Source organism: Otolemur garnettii, unplaced genomic scaffold (genome assembly GCF_000181295.1).
Source record: "Otolemur garnettii isolate 467f Iridium unplaced genomic scaffold, OtoGar3 scaffold00004, whole genome shotgun sequence".
NCBI lineage: Eukaryota > Metazoa > Chordata > Mammalia > Primates > Galagidae > Otolemur > Otolemur garnettii.
Genome location: NW_003852399.1, coordinates 39,055,725 through 39,070,388, shown reverse-complemented (window position 1 = coordinate 39,070,388; position 14,664 = coordinate 39,055,725). Strand labels below are relative to the sequence as shown.

Sequence of the window (14,664 nt, the reverse complement as noted above, 5' to 3'; positions counted from 1 at the left end):
GCTACTTGGGAGGCTGAGGCAGGAGACTCACTTGAGCCCAGGAGTTGGAGGTTGCTGTGAGCGTGATGCCATGGCACTCTACCCAAGGGGATAGCCTGAGGCTCTGTCTCAAAAAAAAATAAATAAATAAAAAATAAAAAATAAAAAGTTAATTAATAGTATATCAGGCTCACCAAGAAAGTATTTTTGAGAGTAAACAGGTTCATCCATAAGGGAAGAGATACTTCCTCTTCTTCACTCACAAGAAAAACACTAAATTGAAAGAGGGTTATGTAGAGTTTGAGCACCAGAGGTCTTTTTCTTTTTCTTTTTTTTGTTTGAGACAGAGTCTCACTTTGTCACCATTGGTAGAATGCTGTGGCATCATAGCTCACGGCAACCTCAAACTCTGAGGCTCAAGAGATTCTCTTGCCTCAGCCTCCCAAGTAGCAAGGACTACATGTACCCACCACAGCATCCAGCTATTTTTAGAGATGAGGTCTCGCTCTGGCTCAGGCTGGTCTTGAACCTGTGCTCAGGCAATCCACCTGCCTCAGCCTCCCAGAGTGCTAGGATTATAGGCGTGAGCCACTGCACTGGCCTGAGCACCGGAGGTTAATAAGAGGATTGTTTTATTTTCTCCAAAGTAAAAAGAACAAAAGAAGAGTGACCAAAATAAATGGACTGGCCTTTGAACCCCAATTCAACAGTTACCTCATTTTTATATACCTAATATACATTTAGAACTAATCCCTACAGTATAAATCTAATAAATCACAATACTAGGTCTGAAAATGAAGTTCACAAACTCACTATAGAAAAAGTGGTACATGTCTCATTGCTGAATATCATCACTATAGTCACCTTTGAAGGACTCCCTTTGGGAAGTGATGCACTGATGCCAGTGCCTAGTCCACCTTGCACAGCAATTTTGGAACTTTTTTACTTGTATGACCATCAGAGCTTTTAATCCATATAGCACAAAAAAACCACACAGCAACAATAATGAACACCACTCAGCGAGACACCACCACAGGTCAACATGAACACAGCTGTGAGACACTGATATACAGAGGTTATAAACCCTTAAAGAGCTGTTTGTACAGTGCTGTCAAGAGGCAAGTTTGAAGGCTTAATCATCAGATGTTGTATGACAACAGCTCTGGTGGTTATTTCACAAAAAGAGTTCCAAAATTGCTTTGAAAAATGGAAACATGCAATGTAATCCAAAAAGCACTCTAATAACTTTTATATCTAAGAGTTATATCTACACAGTCAAAACAAAATGCCACCACCACCACCATTTTAATTCCTAGAAACACTCATTGCCTGTGATTGAGTTTAAGGGAAGGGAACTGATATCTGTTCAGTTTAAGACAAGTCAGAAAAGAGATGAAGAATGTGATAGAGTACCATGAAAAAGAAAAAAATGTAAAAAGTGATGGAGTAGAAAATAAATATGTTTTATAAGATTTTATAACCCTTAACATTACTTTCCATAAAATATCCTTGAAAATTAAAGTTTCATTAAAAACTATCAAGTAAGACATTTTTGTTTTTTGGTAAGCTTAAGTATATAGGAACCAAGCCACAGGAATGGGAGCCAAATGACAGGAATTATAGCTTCATTTCTTAACTGAAATATGGTATAATATTCATTACTAGAATTCCAGTCATGATGGAAAGAGAGTGAAAGGAAATTAAAGCACAGTGAGTAATCTGCTCTCCTCTCCTTTTTTCCTATGTAATATGAGAATAAATAGAGTAAGGATAGAATAGAATAGAATAAAAGAAACTAGTGGAGAAAAGGAGACAGAAGAAAGGGATCATGGCTAGAGAAAACCACAATCCATCAGACAGATTCCTTTTAAGGGAGTGTATCAATAAATGCTTTTCCTAATATAGGTAATCATAGGTAAATCTAAGCAGATGGAGACCATGTTCCATCAATGTCTATGTGGGTCTCCCTCTGCACTCTGTCACTCAGGCTGGAGTGCAGTGATGCCTTCATAGCTTTCTATAAGCCTTGAACTCCTGAGCTGAAGCAATACTCTTGCCCAGCCTAGAACTACAGGTACATACCACCTATTTTTTTTGAAAAGATGTGATCTGGCTATTCTCAAGCTGGTCTCAAACTCCTGGCCTCAAGCAATCCTCCTACCCCAGCCTTCCAAAGTGCGGGGATTACAGGCCTGAGCTCCTGGCTTAAAAATATTTTAAATACCAGTGTCTATTTCTGTCAGCTGGTTAATACAGTTATAAGAGTCATTTTATTATTAACTTATTTCATACCCAAAAAAGACTACTGTGAAACAGTAGAATATAATTAGACAAGAATACATGATTTCCAATTCATTGGGAAGAACTCTTACAATTTGTCGTTAGCGTTAAAATTCTAGCACCAAGCTTTTCTCACTATTCCATTTAAAAGATGAAAAAGGTACACTTGATAAATGAAGTTTGTACTGCAAAAAGAAACCCATAAAACTAATAACTTATTTAAGCAAAATTCAAACTTGCAGTCCCAGTCTCCCATGTTAATAGTGACAACAGCAGTGTTATATAAATAACACTGATTCTATACATATTAACATATGGAACTTTTCTCGGCACTTACATCTATTATTAGCTCATTTGATCTTTGCAGCAACCCTGTGAAGTAGATGCCATCATGATTACCATTTTACAAATGCAGACACCGAGATACATAGAAATTAAAAACCTGCCCAAAGTTATTTAGTGAATGGCACAGCTGCTAATCGCATCTAGCCTGTACATTTTTCAGACTTACACGTCTTCCGTTGTCTGTGACTTGCTCCCATCCTTTCCTACTTCCCTATGTTTTAGTTCTCGTCTATCAATTCGTATGAGTTTTTCAAAACATATACATGTACAAAAAGGTACTAAAGTTCTATCAGATATAGAAATTATTGTATTTAAATTTGTTATTTAACTTTAATTTTGCTTATGTTGCTGCTATATCCACAGATGTTACATTTGAAGTAGCTATGATCAAACTATCAATATTTGTCCTTATAAGAAGCTAAAAGTACAATAAATGTGCTCATTTGCTCTACACAGAACAAATTTTCCTACTTTGTCAGGCTTCCCACACACAAACATTGGCAACTTTCCTTCCCTACCCAAAACAATAAAAATTAACACATCCACAAATCCTGGGAGTTTCGAGTTTAAACAATGGGTAAATATTTTACACAAGCTGTGAGGCCAAACATTCCACTGAGAAAACGCTACACCACAAAAAAGGGCCTGGATCGTCTAGATTTAAGGCAGAAAAATCTCTCACCAAACACCCAAGCATCGTGCTGAGCTTCTGAATACACAGGAGCTTAGGCAGCCAGCTCAGGCTCTGCACGTTGATTAAAGAAAACACTGCAGACAAGCTCGCATAAGCACCTGATCATCCACGTCATGTGGTAACTACAGGCAGCTCAGTAACCAAGGCCCTTGCTACCTTGAGACCAATGGTTCTCTGCCCTACAGGGGACATTTAGCAATGTCTGGAGATGTTTTGGGGTGTCACAACTGGGGAAGGTGTGCTGCTAGTATCTAGTGGGTAAGAGGCTAAGGATGCTGATAACATCCTACAATGCCCAGGACACCCTCTCCTCCCCAGTAAAGAACCATCCAGCCCTAAATGTCAATTATCAAGGTGAGAAATCCTACTCTAGGCCAACACAGTAGGAATATCATAATGATCTCTTACCTCTCCTGTATAATTATATTTGCCTTTCAGAATCTTCCTGTAAAGTCTTGTATGGCTTTCGTCATCAAAGGGCAGGAATCCACTCAGTAAAACATACGTGATTACCCCAAGAGCCCACATGTCCACTGCACTGGTATAAGGTTCCCTTAGCAAAACCTCAGGGGCTATGTACTCCGGGGTCCCACAGAATGTCCTCATCATCCAATCACCACTTCTGTTCCCAGAGTGTGCCAAACCAAAATCAGTGATTAAAATTTTTGACTCTGCACCTGGGTGATAGTATAAGAGATTTTCGGGCTTTAGGTCCCTATGAGTTATTTGCAAAGTGTGCAAATACCTAATTCCATCAGCAACCATCCGGAGGATTCTGACGGCGTCCCGCTCCGTGAAGGACCCCTGAGCAATGAGTCGGTCGAAGAGCTCCCCTCCTGTAGCCAGCTCCATCACCATGTAAAATCGATCTTGGGCCTCAAAGATTTCTATGAGCTGGATGATGTAACAATGGCGAACCCGCCTCAGGACGCTGAGTTCAGAGTCACACATTTCTCGGCCTTCTCTCAGTCTGGTTTCCATCACTTTTATTGCAAAAGGCTTCTTGGTGGTCTTCTGTTCTACCCTGACAACCCAGCTGAAACTGCCCGTCCCAATAAGAGCCTTGATGTCGTATCTGCTGGGAAGAAAAATGAAACTTGTTATCCTCTGAAGTGATGATTCTCAAAATTAGCTACGCCCATGCTTCATACCGTGTTTTCTATCCTGATACTCCCTCCACCAGATTTCCTTGCTTATTGTCACTTGTGTTTATTATTTTTGAAAGCTGCCCCAAATCCTCTTTCCTAAAGGTGACAACTCACAGAAAGTTGATTAGTTGGCAGAAGGACAGTGCTAACAACAGTGGCTACCATTTGTTATGCCTTTGTTTTCTATATATATGCTAGGCATTTTACTTTTAAAAATTTTATACTTATAAAACTCTACTAGGTGATAGAATACTATCCCTGTTTTTCAGATAAGGAAAGTAAGTCTAAAAAAAAAAACCAAGTGATTTCTCAGGCCACACAGATTGTGGTTAGAGTGGATGGGATTCCAATCTGACCTTTTCATGTGTGTTTTACCAAAATTACCTTAATTTTAGGAGCTCATTTTATCACGTTCTTTTTGTTAACCTTTATCTTTATCATTCTTCAACAGCAACCAAATCACATGGGGAGAATAAGGAAAAAAGCTGACTCTTGTTTATAACTTCTCAAAAACGGGAGAAACCTATGTCAGGTAGACAGAGCACGAACTATTTCTTTGGGTTTCTTCACTGCGAGCTCAGGCCCAGGCTCATTTCATACACGGCAGCTATCATTAAAGAAAAGTTAACATAGCTGTGCTATTATAGGTTTCACAGGGCGGGTGGGAGTAGTGTTAGGGCCTCTCTGAGGCCAACAGTATTCTAAGTTTCTCCCCACCCCACCTTTGTGCAGCTGCAGTTTCTAAGCAGTAAAGAGAATTTTCACGTGGTCTATATGTCAATGATGTGTAAACTAATTGTCTCACCAAAAGGCCAGGAAGTCAGCCCAGATTTCAAAGGCTAGGATTTTAAATTTGAATTATCCATGTTAACATCCACTAATATTTAAGAATCTTATCAAATTTAACCCTCTACCTTTATTTTTGACATATTGAGAAAATGTTAGACTTAAGATCATGATTTTACAGCTAAAATGTATTTAGAGAATGATTTAACTCAACATCTAATTTTACAGATGAGGAAATCAGAAGAGCAGTTTAACCAATTGGTTGTTTATGTTGGAGAATCAGAATTAGAACCCAGATCTTCTTACTTACGTCCTAATTGAATACTCTTCTCACTTTATTAAAATCTTTCTCAAGGAAGGATGCCAGAGAATGGAGTGTATCCAGGGATAAGTCATTTTTTTTTATATCTCATATTTAATACCAAAGATTCAAATGCAAATATCAACCTGTGGTTCGGTTTGTTTGTTTGTTTTTGAGACAGAGCCTCACTCTATTTATTGCCCAGGCTAGAGTGCCATGGTCTCATCATAGCTCACAGCAATGACAAACTCCTGAATTCAAGCAATTCTCTTGCATTAGTCTCCCAAGTAGCTGGGACTACAGGTGCCTCCCACTACGCCCTGCTAGTTTTTCTATTTTTAGTAGAGATGGGGGTCTCATGCTTGCTCAGGCTGCTTTTGAACTCCTAAGCTCAAGCAATCCACCCACCTCAGCCTCCCCCAGTGCTAAGATTACAGGCCTGAGCCACCATGCCCGGCTCAATATGTGCTTTAAACTGCTTTATTTCTTTTTGTTGGGCTTATTCTTTCCATAGTTGTTTTTTTTGTTTGTTTTGGTTTTTGGCCTGCTTATTTGTCCCTTATATTTCTGTGCATACTGAATAACGATGACATTTGGCTGTACTAGATGATAGGAAACAGCTTTGTTCTCCATGGTGCATTTAATTTTCTGGCCAATTGCCTTATCAAAACAGATAGCAACTTAGTAACCTTAAATAGATTCTTCTCTTCCCTTTCCAACTTTGCTTTTAAAAAAAAAAAAAAAGTACATTCACATGTACTACCAGTGTGTTTTTGAAGATAATCACAGGCATTTCAAATTTTATTGCTTTGCAGACCAAGTTTTACATTACTTCTAATGTGGATGAAAGTACTTTGCAAATACTAATTTGTCACTAGGTTCTCCAAACTGCCAGCAAACCCATTTGTTCATCAAATTAATCATCAGATATCAGACAAGCTACCATCTCTAAAGACATACAGTCTTTTGCCCGAATAAAAGAAGCTTTATTCAATACTGTTGAGGGAGCTTCATATTCCAAATATTTGGAAAAATGCTGGTAATTTGGCATTGAAGGAAACAGTACACTTTAAGACAAGATTCTAAGTAATGGAAATAAATGCCTCAGATTGTTATTTAATTTGTCTCATAACAAATTCTTATAGCTGCAGCCTTGCTCGCGAGTACCCAGTGGTCACGGATGGTGACCATCTTTATGCCTTGAGTGGCTATACCTTGTAAAATGCCAAGCACAATGTGGGGGAGGGCAGCAATGAATGCTGAAAAAAGGATCACTTATTGAATATATATTATTCCTGCATTATCCATAGATTTTGAAAACATTAAGACTATTTTTACGAGGTCTTTTGATTTCCTCCACTTCCATTCCACCCTCCCCCAGCAGAGCAGCATCAAAGTCAATTTTGTAGACAGTGAAATTTCACATTATTCTAGAGATCGTGTAAACTGGAGATACTGTTTTAACCTCAGCTGATACAAACTGGGAATTTTTTCACATAACTAAAATAATGAAACATGGAAATAATATCACAGTTTGTTTGATAGACATAATTGTAATGAACTATAACTCTGCAAGAGTTATAGATGAACCCACATTGGAGAGGAGAAATAACGATGCTCTAGGCCCAATTCTGCCATTAACTTGGACAAGTCACGTCTTACCCTTCTAGGTTCGACTCCTCACCTGTTAAAGATGACCCTTGAGTTAAAGTCTCTGAAACCCTTATAATGTTGGGATCCTGCTTCAATGATTCCTTTATACTCTAGGGGGCTGGGACTGCCCTGGGGGCAGGTATTAGGAGGGACGATACAGACAATACCAGAGGTATAGAGAACAACTGTCATCTCCCTGACTGCAGATGGCCAGAGATTCTGCCTCACCAATTTAGTCTTGCCAAGACTCCTTATGTACTTAGATTCAAATTCAGTCACATCAACCAGCCTTGTTCTTCTCTAAACTTAGCTACTACTGGATAGATTCCTCAGTGGTCATTGTACCAAAAGTTCTCAAGGAGGCCAGGAAATGGTGCTGCATGGCCTCTGGGTAGCACCCTGTGATGAAGTGAGCATAGAATTCTAGAATTAGTACCCTCGGAAGCCAGCTGAGCCATCCACCAAACACTGCAGAGGGGAAGGAGATTCTGTGATTTCCTCACACAACACATGGTGGAAATAATTTCTCAGGTCAACCAACCCACAATCTCTGCTCATTTTCTACCTTGGACCAGCCAGGTTTTACCTGTACGTCTCGGAGACAATAATAAACAGTGCACCAATATCTACATGAGGACTTGTCCCATGCACTGTGTGGCATAATTTATACACATTACTTTATCCTCACAGCAATCTTGTGCGATGCAGATTGTCATTAATCCCATTTTACAGAGGCAGAAACTGAGGAAGAAGATGACTTAAGAAACATTTTAAACAGCACATGGTAGAAAAGATGGGCATAGCTCATAAATAAGGCTGACTCAGTGGCTCATTTCTATTACATGAAATTTCTAGAATTCCAATTTCTAGAATTTAGCAGAGGACCCTTTACTCAACAGGTCTGGTGGGACCCAACCTCACCATAACCCCTTTCCCTCCTAGACTATGCCAGAGGTTGGGAGTCCCTGATCTTCCCCAGCCCAACAGGATGGGAATAACTGCCCCCCCCACCCCCTTTTTGGCTCTCCTTTTCCCCATTCTCTGCAATCTCTGCTCAGAGACATCAAAGAGAAAATATAGTGAATGTTGGGGACACCTGAAAAACTGCAAGGAAAGCTGGTTGCCAAGGCTCATACCAGTAATCCCAGCACTTTAGGGGAATAAGGGGGGAAGATTGCTTGAGCTCAGGAGTTAAAGAGCAGCTTGGGCAACAGCTAAACCCAGTGTCTACAAAAATTTAAAAATTAGCCAGGCATGGTGGCTGGGGCCTGCCTGCAGTGGCAGCTACTAGGGAGGCTGGGCAGTAAGATCCCTGAGTCAGAAGTTGGAAGCCTCAGGCACCTTTGATGGCAGCGCTGACTGCACTCTCTCTAGTCCAGGGGTGACAGACCGCAGCTCTCTCAACCACAGCAACAAAAACACAAGGAAGACTTTATCCCAGACTCAGAATGGCCATAGAGGTTAGGCCATCTGAGTTTACTAACTGGTGCTTACGGAAACAGAGGTTAAACTCCCACAGAGACTGGGAAACAGTGGCCCTGAAGCTTTGGTTTGGGGTTGTTGTTGTTATTGTTGTTGTTGTTTGAGACCCATTCTCACTCTGTCACCTTGGGTAGAGTGCCATGGCTCATCTAGCTCACAGCAACCTCAGACTCCTGGGTTCAGACTACCCTTTTGGCTTAGCCTCCGGTGCCGGTTAGTAGTGATGGGAGCTCATGCTTGCTCAGGCTGGTCTCAAACTCCTAAGCTCTAGCAACCCACTACCCCTCCTCGGCCTCCCACCGTGCGAGGATTACAGGCGTGAGCCACCTGGGCCTAAAGCTCTTGCCTACATTTGGAAGGGACAGTTCCGAGTTCTTGAAAAAAGACGTTGCTAGGTTGTAGAAACTTTACAACTCTAAGGGTCAGAGAAAGAATTTGGGGAGATCAGTGGCCTGTAACCTCAAAGAAACCTGTCCAAAGTTGAGTCAGGCTGGAGAGAACGCTAAGACCCTGTCTCAGGGGTTCATCTTTCTCAGCCCGGACCCACGCCCGCCACGCGATGCGTTTTACCTGGCCAGGACCCGGGGGTCGAACTTGGCTCGGAAGCGAGCCACCTGCATGCTCTGCGCCACCTGTGCGGCCGCCTCCCGCCCGGGCCCCGCTCCCGGGGCGCTGCCTGGGCTTTGACCCTCGTGCTGGACCTGGGCCATCAAGGGCGGCGCCGGGACCACCTTCCTGCTGCTGCCGCACCCCATGCCGGCGACCCGCGCTGCTCTGGGGGACCCGTGCGCCAGCCGGTTTATCCCCGCGGTGCCGGGGGCGGGATACTCCGAAGGAAACCCCGCTGCGGGGTCTTTGTTAGGAAGAAAAACCACAGATCACCTGCCCGGGGGCCAGGCTGCTTTCACCGTCGTTGCCCGCGCATCTGTACGGACAATCTGACAAGGTGAAAGCAAAGGGACTGGAAGGCACGAACCTGGGAGTCACTTTTCCATCTCTAAACTGAGGCAGTGAAATATAAAATTATACGATTCTGTGAAGCATATTATCTCACTAAAAACTTGCATGGCTGACTCAGAGCCATTTGAAACTTTTGCTTTCAAGGATCTTCACCAAGCTTTCAATTGTTAAAATGATCACGAATATATTCTCTCAACCTTACTAATCCCTAAGAATGAATAATTCCTAAAGTAATGTTAGAGTAACACTTGTGTGCTGGTTCATAGAGTCTCCTGCCTGTATTCCCTTCATTGTGCGTAATTGCTTCATTATGTGGGAGACTGCGCCGGCGTTGTTGGAGACCACATGCTATTTGTACATTAATTAACTATTTATAGTTATTTAAATTATGTATTTTAACCTAATTAAAGCAATAAAAATTTTTAAATGGGCTCTAGAGTTAAGACCAGTTTTAAACGAACTTATATTTTCATATCAATATGTTTAGTGCTTGTAATTGGTCTCCAGGAACACTTAAATCAACTGAATAAACAAAAATGGTATTTAGCACCCGGTTCTGTGATACAGGGTTCTATGAAGAGAAATTAGGTTGGCCTTCGAGCTTCTAAATAAAAGATCTTACCTCAACCGCTGTTATTGTCCAAAAGGCACAAATTCTTTCTAGATTGTCTGCTGTGACAATCATAACAGTATGTTAAAAATCAGACCAGGTGTGGTGGCTCACAACTGTAATCCCAGCATTCCGGAAAGTTGAGGCCAGTGGATTGATTGCCCGAGTTGAGGAGTTAGAGACCATCCTGAGCAAGAGCGAGACCTCCTCTCTAAAAAATAGACTGGCATTGTGGCAGGTACCTGTAGTCCCACTCCCTCAGGAGCTGAGACAGAAGGGTGGCTTGAGCCCAAGGAGTTTGAGTTGCTGTAAGCTATGACGCCACAGCACTCTACCGAGGGCAAGAAGTGAGATTTTGTCTCTCGCTCTCTCTCATATATATGTATATGTTAAAAATCATTCCACTCAGTGCCAGATTCCATCTTATACCTTATACTCTGTTTTAATTTTTTTTTTTTTTTTTGAGACAGAGTCTCACTATGTTGCTCTGGGTAGAGTGCCATGGCTTCATAACTCATAGCAACCTCAAACTCTTGGGCTCAACTGATCCTCCCACTCCAGCCTCTAAAGTACCTGGGACTACAGAAACTCACCACAAAGCCTGGCTATTTTTAGAGACAGGGTCTAGCTCTTGCTCAGGTATTGTACCCGAAATTCCCCCAAAGTGGCCCCAGCAAACAGTCCGAGACACACTCCGATGTAAAAAGCAAGAGGTGAGTTTTATTCACCTCTCCTAGTGTACACACTGAGGACGAGCCCCGAACTCCGGGTAGAGCAAGTTTTTATGGGGTACAGAAAGCAAGAAGGGTAGGGTCCATTAGGAGTACACTCTTGATTGGTGGTTGGTGATTTCATTAGTAAAGGAGGATTTGCATTGATGGTTGATGATTTCACTAGTAAAGGAGGATTTGGATTGGTACAGGTTGAGGGGTGGGGGATTTCCTAACCCGGGGCTAGAGGTAGCCTGATTAGGTAGCTGGATGGAAATACCTGTATTTCAAGGAAATAGAAACTTATTGCTTATTATGGCAGCTGTTTGCCTAAGGTGACTCAATTAATGGCCCAATGGCTGTGCAACCTGGGGTGGGGGAGTCACCAGGGAGTGGCCCTGCGGGCTAGGAGTTAGGAACAGAACTTATGCAGTAAACAGTATGTGCAAGATATGCAGTAAACAGTATGTGCAACCAGGGGTGGAGGAAGGTAATAGCAGGGGGGTTGGGGTGGAATAGATCTTATGCAATAAACAACAAAATGGCGTTGGTCTGGCCCTTTCACAGGCTGCTCTCAAACTCCTGAGCTCAAGCAATCCACCTGCCTCAGCCTCCCAGAGTGTTCGAATTACAGATGTGAGCCACCATACCTGGCCTTATACCCAGTTTTTAAAAAGCAGAGTTAGAAAGGCATATATGTTTAAATCCCAGAGTGTGTCCTAGGCAATAGAGATTCTGAACCCATAGAAATTTTCTAGAATAGCTCTCACCTTATATTTCATAAATGGATTTAATTAACTTGATTTGTGAAAGATATATTTCACAAGTTATAATGCCATCCCTAAAGTGTATTTTATTGAAAAGATTTAAGGAATTAATATCAAATCAAAAACGTATTAAAGATTAAATTATCACTTAGGGAAAACTTGTCTGTCTTTTACACGAACAGTATTAGTGGAAACCAGGAAAAAATGCATTTTATATTCTATTCTGCTGTCAGTTTTTAGTATCCTTCAATAAAATAAAGACAGCAAAACAAACAATGAGGGGTATTCTAAGGAATGATATACATATTGGGAAGCTCTACAATTTTATGCCATCCAGTATCTTAAAACTAAAAAGAACGGAAAGACATTTTTAACAGGTAAAATGAAGAATTTGCTTCATTTAGAATTAGTTTCTGTTGAAATCGCTGCAATCTTGTTGTTTTTCAAGTTGTAGTTCTCTTTCCAGCCCCCCTATTGGGTTTAATTTTCTCTATAGTGATTTCCTGCCTTAAACTGGGGTTTGAAGGTATGCATCTCAGTGACTTCCCTTTCCCCAAGGTGCAGGATTTGTGTTTGTGATGACAACTAGCATGGGGCCCTTTTAAGCCACTTTCGCATACACCCTGAGGCGGAGAACCAGCAGTGCAAATCCACTCTCAGAGCTTTCTTCCCATAAACAAATAATAATCAGTCTGTAAGTGGAATGTCTTTGTGTGAAATTCAGAGATGGTTGGAACTTTCCTGCCCCGCCTGGCCAGGCTATTTCTCACCATCACAACACCTGACAAAAACAGGACTCCAAGAATTCGGACAAATCTGAAATAGTTTTTTGGTTACTGACAATATTTTTCCTTCACTGCACTAGTACATAATTCATGCTAACTTGCATATATTTACACTTATAGCCAATGAAAGAGTATTTAGCTTTTTGTAGAAGTTCAAGTTTTCGGCTCGGTGCCTATGGCTCAACCGGCTAAGGCGCCAGCCACATACACCTAAGGTGGCGGGTTCGAATCCCCAGCCCGGACCCGCCAAACAACAATGACGGCTACAAACAAAAAATATCCGGGCGTTGTGGCGGGCGCCTGTGGTCCCAGCTACTTGGGAGGCGGAGGCAGGAGACTCGCTTGAGCCCAGGAGTTGGAGGTTGCTGTGAGCTGTAATGCCACGGCACTCTGCCCAGGGGGACAGCTTGAGGCTCTGTCTCAAAAAAAAAAAAAAAGAAGTTCAAGTTTTCCAAGTAATTTGTCTTTTAACTACAAAAAAGATAAGTATTAGTATATAGTAATAAGTTACAGATAAATCTCTGCTGTCAAATAAAAACACAAGTTTCTCTTCTTTGTAATAGTGACTCAAAGAAGTCGCCAGGCATGGCAGTGAATGAAGTTTTCTTGTTTCAGTGTACAAATGAAAAAAAAGATAAAGTGAGACAGTATTTTGCTACATTTTAAGCAGATTTGCCTAAAGAATTTCTGCCTTTTCAAGTTGGCAATTTGCATCCAAAGCCTTAAAAAAAAAAAAATGATGGCTAAAAATATGTTCAGTTACATAGGAAAATATTCACAATATGTTATTGGGAGGGAAAAAAAGGCCTACATAGCATGATCTCATTTTTTAAGTTACTAACGAAGTTCATATGGTAAGGGATGGAGGCCTCCAGCTAACACAGAGCAAAGACCTGAGACTGGCTGTCAGCTAGGGGAGAGAACTTGGGAACTGATTCTCTGCTCAAGATGAGGACAGCTCTGACCTATAGCTCGGCGGCAATCTCCTAGGACTTGACTCTAAAACCAGACTTCCCAAACTCAAGTCCAGGTAAGACCACTTACAAGCTCTGTGGCCTTAGGGAAGTTACTTAACTCCTCTTGTCCCCTCAGTTTCCTTACCTGTGAAACTGAAATAATAAAAACACAAATGTCATTGGGTTGCTGTGAATAACTCAATTCATGTGAAGCACTTAGGATAGCACCTTAGCGTATTGTAACTACTCAATAAATATTAGCTTATATAAGTGCATGGTTTTAAGGAGTTGCACGCGGCAGAACAAATTTCCCTCCCATTTAGCAGCTTTAAAACAATAAGCATTTATTTTCTCACATTGTCTGACGCATAAGGATCTAAAAGGGAAGATGGGCTCAGAGTCTCAGGAGGGAGAGGTTGGGGCAGAGCAATCTGATGAGGCAGAAGTTGTCCTGAAAGTGACACTTGACTGAGAGTGCATCCCCTTCCAGGCCCATGCACGTGACTGTTAGCAGGCCTCAGTTACCTGCTGGCTGTTGGCAGGACTCCCCACCACGTGGGCTTCTCCATGGGCTGCCTGAGCATCCTTGAAGCAGGACAGCTGGCTTCTCCCACAGCCAGTAAGCAGTGTGAGCACACGCGGTGAAATAGCAGGAGAGCACCCAAAACAGAAGCCTTGGTCTCTCCTAACTGAATCTCCAAAGCAACATACTTCCATCACCTTGGCCCTATGTGGCTGGTACTGTGTGGAAGGATAGCACAAAACAGTGTGACTACCAGGAGGTGGGGACTGGGGGAGCCATCTTGGAGGCGGGCTTCCACCAGAATAGAACAAGGACTGAATGTGAAATTTCAGTAGAAAGAGGAATTCTGAAAGTCAAAGACAGATCTAGAGATGGACATTTTGCTTAGGAGGTTGCAGGCTCTCTCCCACTGAAGCTGGCTGGGGGGAGTCTAGGTAGCACTTGGCCTCGCTGAGGAAAAGGATATTAAAGCAGAGGGTGACTGGACTTGAACGTTGGAATCCCTTCCAAGCCTGGCCTTCTCTCACTTTTTGTTTTATACGGTCACTATAATGATAACTAGATAATAAGACTGTTCGCCTCTTGAGGACCTAAATCTTTGCATCTAGCCAAGTTTTGAAAACAAAGGAAGATCTCTATACATTTTTTTAGTTGCTATAATCCAAATGGCATTAAAACTATTATC

The 14,664-nt window shown here is 41.9% G+C and overlaps 1 protein-coding gene across 1 annotated transcript in view; it reads right to left on the bottom strand.

The window, feature by feature from the left end:
- PSKH2 (protein serine kinase H2) overlaps positions 1 to 9,423 on the bottom strand; it is a 16,484-nt gene extending 7,061 nt beyond the window's left edge. Inside the window, exons 1-2 of the mRNA XM_003782574.1 lie at positions 9,239 to 9,423; positions 3,707 to 4,373 (exon numbers count right to left, since the gene is read on the bottom strand). Coding sequence (XP_003782622.1) covers positions 3,707 to 4,373; positions 9,239 to 9,423 — 852 coding nt within the window. The remainder of the gene's footprint in view (positions 1 to 3,706; positions 4,374 to 9,238) is intronic.
- Between the last annotated feature and the right edge of the window lie 5,241 nt (positions 9,424 to 14,664).